This window comes from Carassius auratus, unplaced genomic scaffold, assembly GCF_003368295.1.
Source record: "Carassius auratus strain Wakin unplaced genomic scaffold, ASM336829v1 scaf_tig00215431, whole genome shotgun sequence".
NCBI lineage: Eukaryota > Metazoa > Chordata > Actinopteri > Cypriniformes > Cyprinidae > Carassius > Carassius auratus.
Genome location: NW_020528086.1, coordinates 229,113 through 249,182, shown reverse-complemented (window position 1 = coordinate 249,182; position 20,070 = coordinate 229,113). Strand labels below are relative to the sequence as shown.

The 20,070-nt window shown below is 36.8% G+C and overlaps 2 gene segments (V, D, J or C); both read right to left on the bottom strand.

Annotated features, from left to right (window-relative positions):
• Positions 1 to 949, bottom strand: LOC113094810 (immunoglobulin kappa variable 3-15-like). The segment is given in 2 exon segments: positions 1 to 587; positions 705 to 949. Coding segments are annotated over 2 exon segments (375 nt in total).
• A 2,918-nt stretch (positions 950 to 3,867) lies between these two features.
• LOC113094811 (Ig kappa chain V region 3547-like) lies at positions 3,868 to 12,230 on the bottom strand. The segment is given in 2 exon segments: positions 3,868 to 4,415; positions 12,040 to 12,230. Coding segments are annotated over 2 exon segments (375 nt in total).
• Between the last annotated feature and the right edge of the window lie 7,840 nt (positions 12,231 to 20,070).

Genomic DNA, 20,070 nt, shown 5'->3' with positions numbered 1-20,070 from the left:
TACAGTGTCCTATCTATTTTGGAATCAGGTTTGTCATTTTAATAATAAATCAGTACATAATTTTAATTGTATGAATAGTTTATAAAGTGCAAACTGTCTTATGAGTCCCACAGCAGGCCTTAGTGTGTTACTTACATTTAGTAATTTTGCTATAATCTATATGTTGTTTGTGATCCTCTCATCATCAGCTGCAGTGTCTCTCAGCTGTATCAGTGCAGTCACTGTGACTCTGACTGACGGAGGTTTTTGAACGACTCTTTATCACTGTGTGAACACACCATCATTGTTATACACCTGACAGTAATAATCTCCTGTATCTTCAGTCTGGACTCCACTGATGGTCAGAGAGAAATCACTTCCATAGTTTGATCCACTGCCACTGAATCTAGATGGAGTTCCTGACTGGAGGTATTGTATGGCATAAATGAGGCGTTTAGGAGCTTCTCCAGGTTTCTGCTGATACCAAGACACACAGTTATAGCAGCTAGAAAGTGTCTGACTTGATTTACAGTTGATTGTAACAGTTTCTCCTTGATTGATGGATTTTATTGCTGGATTCTGAGTCACTGTCCTTTGTCCCCAGATCTCTGAAATGAGACATCTTAGCGGTTTAGTGAATATTTTTAATCATATATTAACATTTTAATAGGTCATACTATATGAGATGTTGTAGTGTAGTTTGTGATTTATTATAACATATTTACCGTGAATGCAGAGCGTCAGAGTCCAGATGAGGATGATGATGTTGTTCATTGTTGTTGTTGTGTCTTGTGTGATGATGAAGAGTGTGTTCTGTTCTGCTCTCAGTCATGAAGTGTTAAACTCACAGCTCTATAAACACTCTCATGCAAAGTGTCTCTGTATGTAAATGCTTTTCGTACACAGAACAGACAGCTGTCAGTCTCAGAATGCAGATTAATTTCATTTTGCATGTTCATGTTCTATAAAACAATAACATTTTGAATAATTTATGATGAATATTAGCACTCACTCCCATCCTCATGAAGTACTTTGAGAGGTTCATCATGAAGCACATCTAGAACCTTCTGACCCCCACACTGGACCCACTACAGTGTGTATGCCGCCCAAAACGCTCAACAGATGATGCCATCACAACCACCCTACATCTAGCTCTCACTCACCTGGATAAAAAAGACGCATATGTCAGAATGCTGTTCATAGACTTCAGCTCAACATTTAACTTCAGTTCACTTTGCTGACACACAACTATGCAGCAAAGCCCAGCTCAAACCACGTCATCAAGTTTACTGATGACTGACCGTGGTGGGTCTTATAAGCAAAGGAGATGAATCAGCGTAGAGAGACGAGATGCATCGGCTAGTGGACTGGTGTAAAGTTAACAAACTATCCCTGAATGTGGAAAAAACTAAAGAGATGGTTGTTGACTTTAGGAGATCACATGCAGCGGATCGTGAGGACAGCTGTAAAGATCATTGGAGTCTATTTCCCCTCTATCACGGATGTTTACACCACACACTGCATTCGGAAAGCCATCACGATTACTAGTGACCCCACACACCCCTGAAACCAGCTCTTCACCCTCCTGCCAACCGATAGAAGGTACAGTAGCATTCGGACCCTCACGGTCAGATTACAGGACAGTCTCTTCCCTCGAGTGATCAGACTCCTCAACTCCACGTTAACTGACCTGACAACTACACTCACACATATACCCCGCTACTAAAAATACCTCAATCACAAACACTTGAAACCCAACTTGCATACTTTGCACGTCCGCACATTTGCATAAATCGACCTCAATATTGTGCCTTGTCCATTAATATTGTGACCTGTCCTATGTACAAAAATATGTATGTTTGTGTTTGTATATATATATATATATATATATATATATATATATATATATATATATATATATATATATATATATATATATATATATGTGTGTGTGTGTGTGTGCGTGTGTGTGTGTGTGCGTGTGTGCGTGTGTGCGTGTGTGTGTGTGTTTGTAATGTCCCAGGCTGTTGCACTGTTTCATTCAAGGAATGCACACATGTAGTCTGTATTTTGTTTTATGTTCAACTTTTTACTTTACTTCCAGTTTTAGTATTATGTTAGATTATTTAAGATATTTTAATTATGTGTTTTGCACAGTACAATATGAGTTTTGTAGTTAATGTTGTCGTGTAGCACCTTGGTCCTGGAGAAACGCTGTTTCCTTTCACGGTGTATGAGCTGTATAGAGCTGAATCGATAATAAAGCCTCTCTGACTCTGCCTCATTGTTCAGATCTTAGAATTGGGCTTTTCAAAGAGAAATGATGTGAAATGATGTGAAAATATTTGTATCTGTATAATAGAGCATTAGTATAAACTTTGTACACATTTATAACATGAAAATAGTTCTTTTTTTTATAAAACTGTAAACATGAAATAATAATAGTAATTATAATAAGGTAAAGACAGACAATCACAATATTCAATAATATTATCCTTTATATTACATATAATATATATGATAATATATTATTACACCACAGGTATTAATGATTTCATGAATATGAACACATTTGGATTTTCTTGTTCATGGTGATGAGTGCTGAACTTCTTCTGAACCATAAAGTGATATTTGTGGCCGTTCTGTCGGCTGATGTGTTTGTTTCAGTCACTTTGTGCTTGTATTTAAAATTAACTGAGATTTATGAAGATTGATGCATTTAGAAAATAATAATAATAATTGTGTGCATTGTTTTTTCTATAAATTACTAAAAATAAATTACGAAGTATTTGTACTTCGTTACTTGACACCTCTGATATATATACATATATACTTTATTAACAAGTAATTGTAACACTTTACAATAAGGTTCATGGTTACCGTTAGTTGTTGTTACGTCCAGGGCCGTAAGGTTCTGTTTGTGTGTGTTCAAGCTGTTCTGTTTCTCTCTCCATCCCTATCTCTCTTCATAGGAGAAATGGTTTCCACCTGGTTCAGCGAATTAATGCCCTGCTGTGATTGGATGCTGGGAGTAATTAAGATGTAATACTATCACAGCCATGTTGGTGGTGGCTTGACTGTGTGAAGCAGCTTTAAGTTCCCATCTTCAACCCCAGACCTGATACTTTGTTGAAGCCAGTAGTTAACCATGTATCTTTACCTCATATTGTGTGTGCTACTTATTGAAGGAGTTTTCTCATTTTAGTCTCTTTCTATTACACTTTATGATTGAGATTCAGAAGGCAGAAGTGACCGTTATTTCTAATGATTATTCGTTGTTTGATTTAATAAATCTGGTTTTCTCTTGTTTTTTTTTAAGTTTGCTTGTTGAACAGTTATTTCTTTATTTGTGGGGTTAGTAGGGAGGTGGGGGCTATTTATTTTGAATTTGACCTTTTTCTCCTGTTTATGTTAGTAAAGGAGTTCAATTACTTTGCTGTACTTTTATTTGAGTTTAAATAGTTTGGTTAATAAGGAGTAAGTCAATAAAACTAGTTTTCTTTAATGAAATGACTATGTGGTTATTGTAAAACGACTCCGTGTCTGGAGACGGAGTGCCTGCATGCTGCTGCTTAATTTCACCACCATCTATTTTTTGCGTTTTCATTCCTCCCCTGGACCAATCAGGAAAACGTAACATAGTTAATGTATTAACGTTTGCTATTGCTGTAAAGTCCTACCTAAAGAATGTATGCCGAGCATTCACTTGAAACTCCTCCTGATTCGCCTCCCCCCTAAAAAACACAAAATTATTAAACCCCTCCATTTCATTCTTCTCAATCAATCCTCTTGAATGATTAATGTCATTATCCTGTTGAAATTTCCATCTCAGTTTCAATAAACTGCTCAACCTTTGACTTTTCTGTCCAGAGCACATTGTTCCAGACATTTAGTCCTCAAGCACACAAGACTAGAGCAGATAAATCTGATATTTAAATGTTATATAAATATAGTTCATATTAATGTCCGTATGCCATAATCTCTGGAAAATGTGTTACTTGAAGTCATTGTGTTGTTTGTGATCTTCTCATCAGCAGCTGCAGTGTCTCTCAGCTGTATCAGTGCAGTCACTGTGACTCTGACTGACGGAGGTTTTTGTACGACTCTTTATCACTGTGTGAACACAGCTTTACTGTTGATATAGTGGTAACTCTGACAGTAATAATCTCCTGTATCTTCAGTCTGGACTCCACTGATGGTCAGAGTGAAATCACTGTTAGATCCACTGCCACTGAATCTAGATGGAGTTCCAGTGTAACGGCTTGATATAAGATATATGAGGAGTTTAGGAGCTTCTCCAGGTTTCTGTAAGTACCAGTGTAACTCATCACCACCACACACTCTACTGCTGGTTTTACAGTTTATTCTGACTTCTTGTCCTTGAGCTGCTGTTATTAATGATGGACTCTGAGTTACAGTATACTGTCCTCTACACTCTGAAAGAAAGAACAAGAATAATATGTAGACAAATGTGACAATAATGTATATTACAAATATTAAACAATTAATATTAATTATCAAATTTCATCACACAAACCTTGAGTAAACAGTGTGAGAGTCCAGATGAGGATGATGATGTTGTTCATTGTTGTTGTTGTGTCTTGTGTGATGATGAAGATTGTGTTCTGTTCTGCTCTCAGTCATGAAGTGTTAAACTCACAGCTCTATAAACACTCTCAGAGCTCCAGGGGTGTGTCTGTGTTGTGCCCCCCCCCCCCCCCCCCCCCATGTTTGTAGTAAATGTCTAACTGTATCTGGCAGTGTCGGATCCTCACATGTGTAGACAGCTGCCCAGGGACGATTTTTTGCTCTTAATTTTAGGCTGTTTCTGAAGCATGATCTTAATTACAAATGTCAAGAGTACACAATGTTACGTGATCCATGAAATGCTTGAGCACAAATCTCTCCACTCGCAAGTGGATTTCCTTCACTCACACAAAACTGGATGTGTGCATTTAAATATACATTGTTCTTTTCTGAATTGGCTCTGCTCTCACTCAGATATTGTGTGTGCGCTCAAACATTGTCCTCATATCACTGAAAATCAGAAGATTTTTTTTTTTTTTTTTTTTTTAATCCAGGTGAAGGTCTTCTCTAGTAATTTATTTAGTACTTATTTTAGTTAAGTGCTTAAAGTGTCAATATCCATTTATTAAATTATTTTATTTAGTGCATTTGTATTTTGTAATTTTTGTATATATAGTCATACAATAAAAGCAGATCAACCAGGTTCCAGAAATAATCACTGAGGGGAGGCTCATGATGTGTCCGTCTCTGTTTCAAAGAAGTATTTTCTCGTCCTGCTTGAGACTCAAATGCAGGAGAACAGCTTCATCATCTCCAGCAGGGGCAGGACTAGGATTTAGATCCATTGACTTACACTCTTCCCCAATATCAGGACACACTGGCATTACACAGACCCTGTTTCACTTCTGCAGTTGCTAAATGTGGTTCCAAAAATTCATACATAAATACATGTAGAAAATTGGTTAATATTGGTATAATAATTGGTTAAAATGGTTAATAAATTATATTAGAGTAACAATGATCTTAAAACAAGTGAATTGTATTTTTGAATGCACTCTATCATGGTTAATCAGTGATTATTAATGTTTCCTGCTCAGTCTTGAATGATTCACTGATTGCTTGATTTAATTAAATTTTTCTTTATTGGGAAGTGTTCACTTTTACTGTTCAATGTTCAATTATAATCTTAATTAAACTTATTACTTAAACATTCATGATCAACTATAACTCAATTCTAAAGCACTGAGGCAGGAGTCATTTATTAAAGATGATATCCTACTGTCCTGTGCATTCGATTCTGACAGATGAGCTGAAACAATAAATGCTGTTTGAAAGTTGTTTGTGTATAAATGTGTACATTTCTGCTGTGTTTTGTTCACAGAAATGCATTCTCTGCTGTTTTTTTTTTTTTTAGTCTACAACTTGAAGCCCAGATTAATCGATTTTGAACTTATTTGTTGATTATTTTCATTTTCAATGATCATTAATTAGATCAATTATGTTTTTGCAGCCCAAATAATAACCAGTGTTGCTATGTAAAATAAAACAAAATTAATAAATACATTTTCAAGTAATAACAGCAACCAGACACTTCCTGTAGTTATTTATACAGTCAAACCTAAATTTACTGGTACTTTTTTTTTTGTTCAGTCTATGGTGTAGAAATCATTAGCAATAAAAAAAAAAAAATAAAAAAAAATAAAAAAAAAAACACTTCAGCAAAACATGGTCAGGTCAAAGTGTCTGAATAATTTTTGGTCTCAAATGTTGATCAGTTTCACTGGTAGTCCACTGTATGAAGATTTTTTTTTGGGTATAATATGTCACAGATGACTTTACTCTGCTATCCTGACTCATTTTATTTTAAAGACCATCCAGTTCTCGCCATCAACTAACTATTACCTTCAACATTTGCTTTAATAAACTCCTAATTTGATGCTTATTAATAGTAGGGTAACATCTCACGTCTCCCTTGCCCCGTAACTGTTCCAGTGTTTTATCCTCTAATTAATGCTAACATCACTATATGGGAAATATTTTCATGTGGCCTTTTTTCCATTTGAATAAAGATCATCAGGACTCATAATTGTGTCAAATGAGTCTAGACTGAAACAATGTCAATCTGAAAAGTTTAAAACTTAAGGGTCAAACAGTGCTTTTAATGTACTTTATGTGAAAGAGATTTCTGAGGTGAGGTGCAGCTGAGGTGTTTCTACTCTCAGTGTGTTGAAGAGTTTCTCTCTCTTCTTTTGTATTTGATTTTGAAACAGATTTGATTCAGAATATGAAGAAAACTACTGGAATTAAAGCAGTCATGTCAGTCAGTGATATTGAATAAGATGAATGATGAGACTGTAGTGATTTTGACTGCACTCCTCATGTCTGCTGCTGAAAGTCCTGTTGAAATGCTGTGAATGCTGCAGGGCAGAAGAGTGCTGGAGCTGCAGTGTGTTTTCTCTGTGTTTGTGAATGTGTTGTGTTTGTCTCCTGCAGCTGGTCCCACAGTGAAGCCCTCAGTGTCTCTGCTGCCGCCCTCTTCTCTGCAGATCTCTGGAGACTCAGCCGCACTGCTCTGCCTGCTCAGCTCTTACTCTCCACAGGGGGCGCTGGTGAGCTGGACACTGGACGGCTCAGAGGTCACCGAGGGGGTTGTGACCAGCGCAGAGAGCTGTTTTTTTTTTTTTTTTTCAATTGCTAACATCCTTTTGTCCAATCTGTAGGCACATTTTCAAAATGCTATACACATTTAGCACAACATCAGTCTGTCATGACCATATCTTTAACATGTTTCATGTTTTTTTCACACAATATTCATTATTTCTAAAATGCTTACATTTTCTTTTCACATAAGCTTTCCCCATACCAAATCATAGATCTTATCTTTTTTTCAAATGCTTAAACACAGCATGACAGAAATGAAGACCTAATGTTCCAAACTTTAAATATAGTGTAAAGCCTCTACTTCTGCAACAGCATCAACTCAAAAGTATTGGAAAATATCTCTATATAAAATATTGTAATAACTGATAAGCAATTTTAAGTAACAGATCACTCAGAAGACAAGGGAATATTGTTGCGCTCAGATGAAAGCTAGTTGTAAATCCAGGTGCGTGAAAACCAGTAAAATGTAGAAGAGACTGTAGATGGTTCGCACTCTGAAAGACTAGACAAAGTCTTAAACAAAAATAATCAATCATTTATTTAGAGCAGGAGCAGACGTTTCAGCCATCCAGCTATCCCTCCAAAACTGCACAACTGTAGCGTAAAACATTAATAAAAAAGTGATAATAAAAAATGCATCTGAAAACTGACATGATTGTACAAAATCACAGTCAGGGGACTCAGAACTCAGAACAACTGCTAACATTAAGTTTAAGGTAAAAATAACTGCCATGAAATTATAGTATCTTACTCCTATGCAATAAATTGTTCTTTCACTACATCTCTTTACCTCTGTCTTTATCCTCTTCTCTTCTTTTTGGCACTGTATCTATCTATCTATGAAACTTTCACCGTGTCTAGAACTGGCGCGAGCTGCCAGGCCCGTTTCTACGAGCTGTGTGTTAACAAAAGTGCTGTCTACATTGGATGCGGCATCGGGCACGCTACACAACAAATTACCAACAACTGATCGTGCGCGCGCTCTGTTTCTGACGCAATTCAAGCAATCGATGGGCGGGGGAAGATTAAAGAGCCAGACTTTTTTTTTTTTTTTTTTTTTTTTTGCTTCATTTGGTAATATTTCGAATTAATGGTTTTAAAATAGTAGCCTAAAAAAAATTCACTCGTTCACTCATTCTGGCGCCCCTATGGATGAGTGGTGCCCTTAGCATTTGCCTATACTGCCTATGCCGCAGGCCGGCCCTGATTGTAATGCATCACAGGCAGTCAGGTACAAGGAAGAGAGACTACGACTCTTTAAATTAGGTAAGACAAAAAGCTGTATTCTTCTCAACAGGTTTATTTACTTGTAATAGCAATTTAAGGTGGAATATGTGAACGTCGGGTCCAGTCGGGTCTGTGTCTTCCCGGCGGGTTCGGGTCCAGATTTCAAATAAAATACAGGTCCGGGTCGGGTCCGGGTAGACATTTCTCGGATCTACACGGGTCCGGGTCCAGCTTTTGAAATATTAGACGGGTCCGGGTCGGTTCGGTGTAGTAAATTACGGGTCTCTATCTGGTTTTGGCACAAATTTTTGGACCCGTGAAGACCTCTAAATTGTACCTGAAAATGTTAAATAATGACAACAAAAGATTTGATTTTAGGAATGCCACCCCCTTGCATTAGTATCATGTGCAGCTGATTAACATTACTCTTCATTTAGACCTTTCTTTAATTACAGCTTATCAATTATATCACAAACATATTTGAAACACAAAGCAATATTTCAAACTGTTTGTTTCTTTGTTTGTTTTGGTCTATAATAGTGATGTGTCGTTCGTGAACGAATCGTTCTTTTTGAACGAATCTTTTAGGTGAACGAATCGTTCTCGTTCATGTAATCCACTGACTCATATTTCTCGTTCAGTGAAGTTCCTCCCTCCACAGCAGCGCGGCGCTATAAGCAGTGCGTGCGCAGCTCAGTGAACCGGGTAACAACCATTTCATCCTGTCAAAGAATTACTTAACCTCGAGCCAATAGCCTTCGAGTATGAGATGTGACAGAGTATGTGATTTGTTGAATGTAGTGAACGAATACGCCCTCCAATGAACGAGTTTCATATGAGTCTGAACTAGATCTAGAGATCTTATTGTTCATGAACGAAATAACTGAACTGGTACACATGTCGTTCATGCACGAGTTGAATGATACATCGTTCGTGAATAAAATAACTGAACTGGTACACATGTCGTTCATGCACGAGTTGAATGATACATCGTTCGTGAATGAATTGACTGAACTGATACACATGTCGTTCGTGAATGAAATGACTGAACTGATACACATGTCGTTCGTGAATGAAATGACTGAACTGATACACATGTCGTTCGTGAATGAAATGAACTGGTACATAGTTCATCTTGTTCGTGAACTAAATGAATGAGAATAAACCGGGTTAGTCTGCCATTAACATGTCAATCTCGCAAAAAATGCAAAGCGTAGTTATCGGTACTGTACTGTGCACATACACTTGTTTTGATATTTAGCAACTCCACGTTTAATCCCCGATTTATGAATGTGAATATATAATATACAAACCAATATATAATATGACCAAACAATTAGTACCATCTAGTACTGTTAAAAATCTTGGTGTAATTTTTGATTCCTCTCTATCTTTTCACTCTCACATTAATTCCATCACTAAATTGGCATTCTTTCATCTACGTCGTATCGCTCAGCTCTGTCCCTTTATCAGTATCTCAGATGCTGAAACTGTCATCCATGCATTTGTCACCTCACGTCTTGATTACTGCAATGCACTTTTCATCGGCCTATCAGCTAGCTCCATTTCCAAATTACAATACATTCAAAACTCTGCTGCCAGACTACTCACCCACACCAAGCGTTCTGCACATATTTCCCCAATTCTGCATGATCTTCACTGGCTTCCTGTGGCTTACCGTATTAAATTCAAAATTCTCCTTCTCGCTTTTAAGTCTCTGCATGGCCTTGCTCCCCCTACCTCTGTAACCTGCTTCTCCCTTACACCCCAACTCGCTCTTTACGATCCGCTGATTCCAGCCTTCTCGTTGTCCCTCGGCATCGCCTTGCTTCAATGGGGGGCAGATCATTCAGTGTTGTTGCGCCCAAAATGTGGAACTCTCTCCCCCCATCACTCCGTTTTGTTAACACTATCTCTGAATTCAAATCCATGCTCAAAACACACCTATTTTCTGAATGTTATAGGTCTTAGTGTGTTTTTTATTTTTTACTTTATTTTTTTCCTCTCTCTCTGCTGGTTGCTGCCCCATCTACACAATTCTCACTTACTGTACTTGCACTCTCATTTGCCTATTGTTGTTCTTTCTGCTCTCTTTGTCAATTGCCTTTATTGTTGTTTGTTTATTGTAACGTGTCCTTGAGCTCTGGAAAGGCGCTATATAAATAAAACTTATTATTATTATTATTAATTAAAATGCTAATTAGGCAAGAAAACCTTGTGCTTTGTTCATCTGAACAACTTAATTAGACTTTATATATTGAATGCAATTATACACACATTTGAATAAAGCCAGATCAGTTTTTGTAACAAGTGAATACATTCGTTGACTTAAGACATAACACATAATACACTCTTTGCTAGTCCATCTGCTGGCTTATTTTGTGTAATACGAAGAAATGGTCACTGAACGAATCAGTGAATGATTCTGAACGAATCATTTTGGTGAACTAACTGAAAATGAACAAATCTCTAGAAAGAATCATAATTTCCACCACTATTCTATAACTTATCAGAACAACTTAATTGCTATAAATTATATTACTCATCTAACTATCTAATGGTGCTACACTTCTGCAAGAGGGTGACAGACTAACAATTACCCATAATACACTGCAGAAATCCTCAGCCAATGAAATGCAAGTCTGTGTTGGTTTCATTAATCTGTTACTTTTACGCAACAATGTTATGTTGGCTGAACAAATGATTTTTAAGTAAAGCTGAAAATACACACTTTTTTGTCGAATGAACTAGATTAAATCAAGTTCACATTGTTAAATAATTTTTTTTAAGTAATCATAACATGAAAGTACATTTGGAAATGTCAGTAAAATCATACAAATATATGATTGTAAACACAGAATCAAGTATTCTGACAATAACTATGTAAGAATGTAAATCTTTCTGTGGGTCAAATGAAAAGCATCACAATCAGACAGAAGAAGTGACTGAATGCAGTCTGTTCAGTTTGATTGACAGGAATCATATATTACACCTAGAAAATGCTGATCATATCAAAACACTGACTCATTAACTTTAGAAATACAAGATTTCTGTTAATTGTAGTGTTTCGATCAGTGTTGTGTGTGTGTGTGTGTTGATCAGTGTTGTGTGTGTTTGTGTCGATCAGTGTTGTGTGTGATTGTGTTGTAGAGCAGCTGCAGTGTCTCTCAGCTGTATCAGTGCAGTCACTGTGACTCTGACTGATGGAGGTTTTTGTACGACTCTTTATCACTGTGTGAACACAGGTTTACTGTTGATCTCATGGTAACTCTGACAGTAATAATCTCCTGTATCTTCAGTCTGGACTCCACTGATGGTCAGAGTGAAATCACTGCCAGTTCCACTGCCACTGAATCTAGAAGGAGTTCCAGTGTAACGGCTTGTTGCATAATATATGAGGAGTTTAGGAGCTTCTCCAGGTTTCTGTAAGTACCAGTGTAAATAATTATTACTGTAGACTGGACTGCTGGTTTTACAATTTATTCTGACTTCTTGTCCTTGTTGAGCTGCTATTATTGATTGAGTCTGAGTTACTGTGTACTGTCCTCTACACTCTGAAACAAAGGAAAACAGGACACAAATTACAATAATGTATATTACACATTTTAAAATGGTTAATAACATTCTGAAAGTTTTATTACAAACCTTGAGCAAACAGTGTGAGAGTCCAGATGAGGATGATGATGTTGTTCATTGTTGTTGTTGTGTCTTGTGTGATGATGAAGATTGTGTTCTGTTCTGCTCTCAGTCATGAAGTGTTAAACTCACAGCTCTATAAACACTCTCAGAGCACTGAAGCATGTGCTGACCATGCAAAGAAGTGGGCAGGATTCACAACAGCTTTGTGAAGTGACTCCATCATTTGCCTAAAGATCATTATCGAATGTTAACAAAGAAATTACTTATATACAAATATTTTTCTTTTGCATCTTACATTGTATTTGATCTGTTATTTTTATTGTTATGTGCAGGGCTTGCACAAGCTTAACTGTACCACTTCTGTTTAACACTCACAATTGAACTCAATCTTTAAGATGCATGTGAAAGATGCATGTGTACTCCAAATGCAAACTATGTATTATATTATCAGGCCCAGTTCAAGAAATAAACCACTCAGATCTGTGCACATTTTTCTGAGAGTAAATCTTTGCATACAGTTGAACCCAGATATTTACATACACTTCAGAAAAAAAAAAAACACAAAAACTTTTATTTCTTTACTGTCATACATTAAATAAGTAAACTTTTTCTGTTTTAGATCAATAAATATTAAAATTCATAAAATACATATTCTTCATTAGTATTTGGTAGAATTGCCCCAAAACTGTTTCCCTTGGGCCAAATGTTTTGGGTATCCTTCCACAATCTTTCTACAATAGTTCACTGGAATGGCCCTCTCCTCTTGACAGAACTGGTGTAACTGGGTCAGGTTTGTAGGCCTTCTTGCTCACACTCGCCTTTTCAGTACCGCCCACAAAAAACTAAAAAAATATATAAAAATTCTCCCTCACTCGATTCTGACTTTTAACAAATGCAAAAAAAAAAAAATATATGTTAATATTTATTAATCTAAAACAGAAAAAAATTACTCTGATTTAATGTATGACAGTAAAGAAATACAAGTTTTTTGTGTTCTTTTCTGTAGTGTATGTAAATATCTGGTTTCAACTGTAAATACTGTATGAAGACTTCATGCTTGAAATTCTTGCAGCATGTACGTGAAAAACCATTTATTTTATACGAATTATTGCCTAGCATAGAAAGTGTGCAAAAAGTGCTCCCTTAATATCACTAAAAACTCGTCACTCGTCTTTACCGCGATCTCACAAAATTCTATTATAATCACTGCACAATGATTTTATCATTTCCATAGTGTCCAGAGCACAAACACAAATAAGCACTGGATTGTTTGTCAGATCTTTTTCTCAAATATGTTTTTATTACAGCTTTATCTGAGGGTGTTCTTTATTGTTTTGAACACCCCCACAGATCAGTGCCTGTATATAATATATACGTGCATATACAGACCTGGAATGGTCATTGGAAGATTCAGGAATATTCCCAGTGAGCCACACATACTGTATATTGTTCCAGCAACAGTATCACCTTTACATGAATGAAGTCTCACACTGATGAAAGCACAAGTCTCTTGTTCATTTTTGGGCAAACTGGTAATAGTGGTGAAGTGATGATTTGTAAGCGGTGCTTGTAAACTTGAAATCCCATCGCTTGTGTGTGCACAGCTATTCATAGCATTTATAAAAATAATAAATGGCGTATATAAATATAACAGGCAATAAAGTGAGCCACATGACTTCTCTCCTGTTTTTATTTTTTCTCACACACACATATAACACAACAAAACCCTTTATAATAAAAAACATTACAAATGGGATCTCTCTGTTTCTTGCCAGCTTCACTGTACTCTCGCAGTATGTGTCTGTCTAGTTCAACTGTAAACACTCAGTTAACCACAGACTTCTGTTTTGATGATCTTTTTGTTCAATATGCTTTGTGTTTTGCAGAGTTCAGTATAAACAAGACACTGGTGTAATAGGGTTTAATGTTTTTACATTACTTTTACAATTATTGTTATCCTGTATATGTAGGGTTTAATGTAATTACTTAATAAATAAGTTTAACTTCTGCTCTATAGCGGTTAAAGGATCATATGATGCGATTTCAAGTTCCTTTCTCTTTGGATTGTTACAAGCTCTTGGTGCATAAAGAAGATTTGTAAAGTTGCAAAGACTAAAGTCTCAAATCCAAAGAGACATTCTTTAAAGTGAAACTACTTTGTTTGTTCTTCCAAAACAGGACACAACTAGAAATAAGTGAAGTTGTATCTACTACACTGTTCCAGAAAAGTTCAGCCCAAATATTCAGATGTGTGCAGCACATTTTATAGAGGACTGTTTCCTGATCCTGGGAGAGAAGACTACAATGACGTCTTTTCTGACTCACAGTCTGTAAGTACGTTTACATATTTAAAGGATTCGCCACTGATGATTCAAACACAAGTTTTAAGGAGTGTAGTGTAGGCTTGGAGTAATGTTCTTTTTTGCAGCATCATATGACTAGTGATCGAATGACTAGTGATTTTTTACCGATACCAGTAACAGTTATTTGCATGTTTATGTGCCCGATAACCGATATGCAGAACCGATATATATATTAACTGTTATAAAGTAAGTGAAGAAAGAACGTACTTAACTTTTTTTAAGAGTTGAAAATTTGCCTTTCATGTAAAATTTTACCTTTATATTACAACAATAAAAAAACATTTTATTTATAAAAAGCATCAACAGAAACAACACTAATATTAACAATAAAAAAATGATTTGAATTTCTAATGTTTTAAAATGGAGAAAATTAATAAAGTGATATTAATAAAGAGTCATCTGTCCTTCCTCTCAGGTTAAAAGTTTGGGTGTCATCATGGATAGCACACTATCTTTTAAAGCTCAGATTAATAATATCACAAGGATTGCATCCTTCCATTAAAATGCATTATTATTATTATTATTATTATTATTATTATTATTATTATTATTATTATATAAACTTAATTTTAAACTACAATTTTAATAGTGGTAGTAGCCCTTTATTGTCAAGTACCAGCGAAATTAGCCATCGACCTGTCCATACATACATACATACAATATGACAAGGGGGTAGACAGGACACGAAGAGAGGGAATTGAGGAAGAAATACAGCATAACATTAGGAAAGTGAGGAGAAAAAAACAACAACCCCCAGACTATGCTCCTATTGGGAGTACAGTGTGAGAACAGGAAAAAAACCTCAGCAACAAAGCACATAATCGATACAAACACACGACTTTGATGGAAATTGTGAGGTCGAGGTAATCCAGCGCAGACAAGCAGCCGTCTGGTCCATCAGCCCTACAGCACTGGTCACAGACCCCGTTTGTCAGACTGGTGGTACAAAGCGGTGGAGGCGAGGGATGGGTTCCGAATAGGTAGATATCTTTCATGTCCTCCATGGAAAGAGCTGCCAGACACACGACCCGCCATCTCGCCCACGCGTCCATCGTGTAGCCAGCTGTGAACGTTCCGGCAGGGCAGTCAGGCTTCCCCGAACCCAAGCTTTTCATCGAGAATAGGGTGTCAATTGCCTTGAGAGACCAGTCGATCAAATCAAATCCATGTTTTCCAGTTTTGGAGAGCAGTGCAGAGAGAGTCTCTCAGAATAGACGAGACGAGAGAGCAAGCAGGGAAGACAAGGGGAGGAGAGGGAGAGAAATGCGTCCGCCTCCGTTGAGAAGAATATTAGTAGGCTTATAAGCTTTTTAATAGCTACAGAGTCAAGAATAATAAATTATTTCACTTCTATAAAATGGTCTCAATGAAATTGCAGTTGGTTTTGGAAGGCAAGAAAGAATGTACTAACAGGGTGGAAAATGACTTCAGTTAAAGATTAATATGTATTAAATTATTAATATGTATGATTAGAGGCAGTTTAGCATAGTCTAATAAATTGAGTGTTTTTTTTATCATTTTATGATTTTTATTTCTTGTGGAAGTTTTGCACTGAAGACATAATAAAGCTGAATGCATGTATCAATGAAAAGGTGTGTAAAATACAAAATAGTATTTATAATTTATATTATCCCTGTTTAAGTGATAAAGAAGACCTAAATATACAATTTAAGCCATATCTTATAAATATGTGACTCATTTTAGAGAAAATATGATTAAATAAATCACTGGGACATAAAAGTCACTGTATAACAGGAATGACCCAATTATAATAATAAATAATTAATTTCCATTGAGTTGTATTTATTTTGATGTTTATTAGCAAAATAATGGTTATATAGTAAATGTCAATACAATTTAGACTGTTTTAAACAAGTGAATCTTGTTAAAAGTTACATGTGGTGTCCTGCTGGAGCAATTCCTGAGCAGAAACCACATCAACCCGTTAAATGAACAGCAATATGAAAGCGGATCCACGAGACTAATGATGAGCATAGACAACAGAGAGAGAATTAAATTCAGTACTTTTATTTCCACCATGCACTCATTCATGTCTGCATATTATTTCAGGCAAACTCAATGGATAATTTAACATGACTCTGTGAGTTGGTCTCTATTTCTTAGAGCCAAGCTGCATAATTTACATTTCAGGCATTTATGTAATGCATCTAACTTGTGCATAACTGGCTGTTATGTTAAATTTAGTTTATTAACAACAGCAAATCAAGTATCTGCACGCTGCTGTTGTTGTCTGGTCTCCCCTCAGACATGCTGAGCGATCCTGCGCACAAATCTAAAAACATCCACAAGATGGCAGCGTTTATCGGTGATTGTGATATTACAAAACCGATATCCGATTATGGTAAAATGCTTAAATATTGTGGAAAATGTCTATTAATCGATATATGACCCCTGTAAAATTCTTGTGGAAGAACATTATGTATTCACCAATAATAGCATGCATAATTTTCACGGGAGAAATTCTTCCCATTTGATCACAAATTAAATAAACACATTTTCAGAGTCACTGTTTGATTGGTTACATAATCTGGACTGAAACACATCACGCGTGTTAATCCGTCTGCAGTGTGTATCCAATCCGTTTGTGTTACGCATGTTGTGCGGAAGCAGCACAGACTCATTGTGCTTTCACACAGGACGCGTTTGCAGTCCGCCACTGATCCGCGGCTGTTTAAGCCACAAAATACAACATTTGTCCATTATTTTGATTCGTCACAGTACAGTAACAATCTTCCATAGACTCATGCCTTTTGCAACGGGTCTTAAATAACTTTGTTTTCCTGCCTCTATAAAAGTGCATATATAATGTTGCCTTGTTTCTCTAAATTTGCCCTTTTTCTTGTTTTAAATCTCGTCAAAATCCATGTGTTGCTGTGAAACACAGTAGGCTTTAATTAGTATACATTTATTGTGAAATGACTGCATTTCCGTGTCAATCCATGTTCATTTTTACCGTGAACAATGCGCTGTCACTTTAATTCAGCGCATGCAGCACAGCAAAAATAGACTCGGTTCGTAAACGATCGCTGCACTGCTGCAGACGCACTGCTCCTGGAACACAATGACCGCGTGCAGTGTGAACGCTGGAATCCGTTAACATGGGTGCGTAAAAAAATACACAACGCATATGCAGAGCACAAATTCTGAGTATGGGGTCACCATACTTGGCTGTATGTCACAGAAAGCTTAGTCATTGGAACAGCTGTGAGAGAATCTGAGTCACTGTCACCAGTCTGAAGGATTCTGTCAAGTCAAGAACATTTCAAGTCAAATATTTACACAAGATCAATAATCTTTGCAAAACACAAACATAAATCATTGTCAAACTTTGACAAAACACTTGCCAGAGTCCAGACAAAGATGATGCTGAAAGTCATGTTTGTTGGTTGATGATGAATAGCTCTTGATCATGTCATGTTCAGTTCATCGAGATATAAACATGTAGAGAAGTGAAGCTTGTGATGCTCACGATAAACACTCTCTTTATGAAAAAAGCTGCTGTAGACTGTGAGCTAAATATGAGACTGAAGCAAGATCAGGATATATGATATAGAGACTCATCTGATTCATTAGATTTAGATTCAAATAGATGAACAAAAATGAAGTCAATAAAGCCAGAGGATTTTCTACTTTCACCTAGTATGATTCGACTGCAGTAGTTATTGAGGTTGAACTTGTCTCCAGTTTTATGAATGAAGGAGACCAGGCCCTGATTCCAGATGTTGTGACATAAAGCTACACTGACAATTGTATTTAAAAGTTTGAGAATGGCCAGTTTGAATTATTGATCCGTGCACTTAATAACTTATTTAATTCAGAAACAAACATGAGCAGTATTATTGGCTCAATGGTAATTAATTTCTTGAGTGAATCCTCATTTGTAAGTTGAATTTCTCCCTCACTCTCTGACAGCTCAGATTTACTAGATTACACCAGAAAAGATATACAGAGATCACCATTGCCCTCCATACTGGATAAAAGAGATGTGTGTAATGCTGTTAGTGGATGTAAGGAGGATTTAGGCAGAGTGGATTCCACAAGCGGGTCTTTATTAAACGCTCTGAGCATAAAATACAAACGATAGTCACAACTCGTGGTCAGGTCGCAGGCTTGGGTCAAAACACAGGCAAAACAATCCACAAGCAGACAAATCCAAAACAGTAATCCAAAAACGTGAGTCAGAAGAGCAAAAGCAAAGGTCATAACAATAATCAACAATGGAAGATTGCTTAGTAAGGCAGTGAACTGGCAATACTTCACAATGTGGCAGTACAAACACATGACCTAAATACAGGATTACAGGAAATGACAAGGCAGGAACTCATGTGGCAGGAACAGGAAGTGGGAGAGTTCAGTATTCAGGTGAAGGCTCCCTCTGGTGGACTGGAGACTGATCAAACATTACAATGGACTATAATTCAGTCTTGGATTTCTGATATTTGTGTATTCACAAAGGTTTTCACGTGTTATTATTTTTTTTGTTACTTTAAGTTCTATCAGATCTTTATTATTTTGCTCAGGGTTTTTCTCATTGCTTGTCTTGATTGTCTGCTGGTTGTCTCTGACTGACTGTTAAACTGGTTCTGAGTCAGTGTTCCTCAAGTGACAGATCTCTGCCTGATTGTGTCCTGTCTGGCCCTCACCACCATCTCTCTGGCCCTGCCACTTCCTCGGCTGTTCTTCTACAGACTGTTATCTGAGGCTGGCTCCAGCGGTCATCTGTCCTGTCTTTGTTGGACTGTTTCACTGCTCACCCACCCTCTTGTGCGCTGTCTGTGTTATTAATAAACCCTGTATTAGCCATTCTGCGTTTGTGTCCTTCCTCACAGATCCTGACAGATAGTTCTTCTATTTGTTGATTTAGACACAAGACACAGAAACACTGGCTACACTTTACAATGATCACTGAATGAATGAATGAATGAATGAATGAATGATGTACTGTATATGCCTATTAATTAAGTATAATAATTAAATAAATATTGTATTAAATCTCTCTAATTTTTGCTATAAACTATTAGTTGTTTGTGATCCTCTCATCAGCAGCTGCAGTGTCTCTCAGCTGTATCAGTGCAGTCACTGTGACTCTGACTGACGGAGGTTTTTGTACGACTCTTTATCACTGTGTGAACACCCAGCTACTACTGATCTGATGTAGACTCTGACAGTAATAATCTCCTGTATCTTCAGTCTGGACTCCACTGATGGTGAGAGTGAAATCACTGTTAGATCCACTGCCACTGAATCTAGAAGGAGTTCCTGACTGTCGTTGATTCGCTCCATAAATAAGGAGTTTAGGAGTTTCTCCATGTTTCTGTAGATACCAGCTATTACATGCTGTACCACCACAACAACAGGCAACATTGCTGCTAGTTGTGCACTTTATTTTGACTTCTTCTCCAGTTTGCGCGAGCAGCTGTGAGGGAGTTTGAGTCACTGTCACCTGCCCGATGGATTCTGACAAGTGAAGAATATTAGAAGTCAAATATTTTCACACACTCATTTATCTTTCGAAAATACAAACATAAATCATCAAACCTTGACAAAACACTGCCAGAATCCAGACAAAGATGATAGTGAAAGTCATGTTTGTTGGTTGATGAAGAAGAGCTCTTGATCAAGTCATGTTCAGTTCATAGAGATATAAAGCACA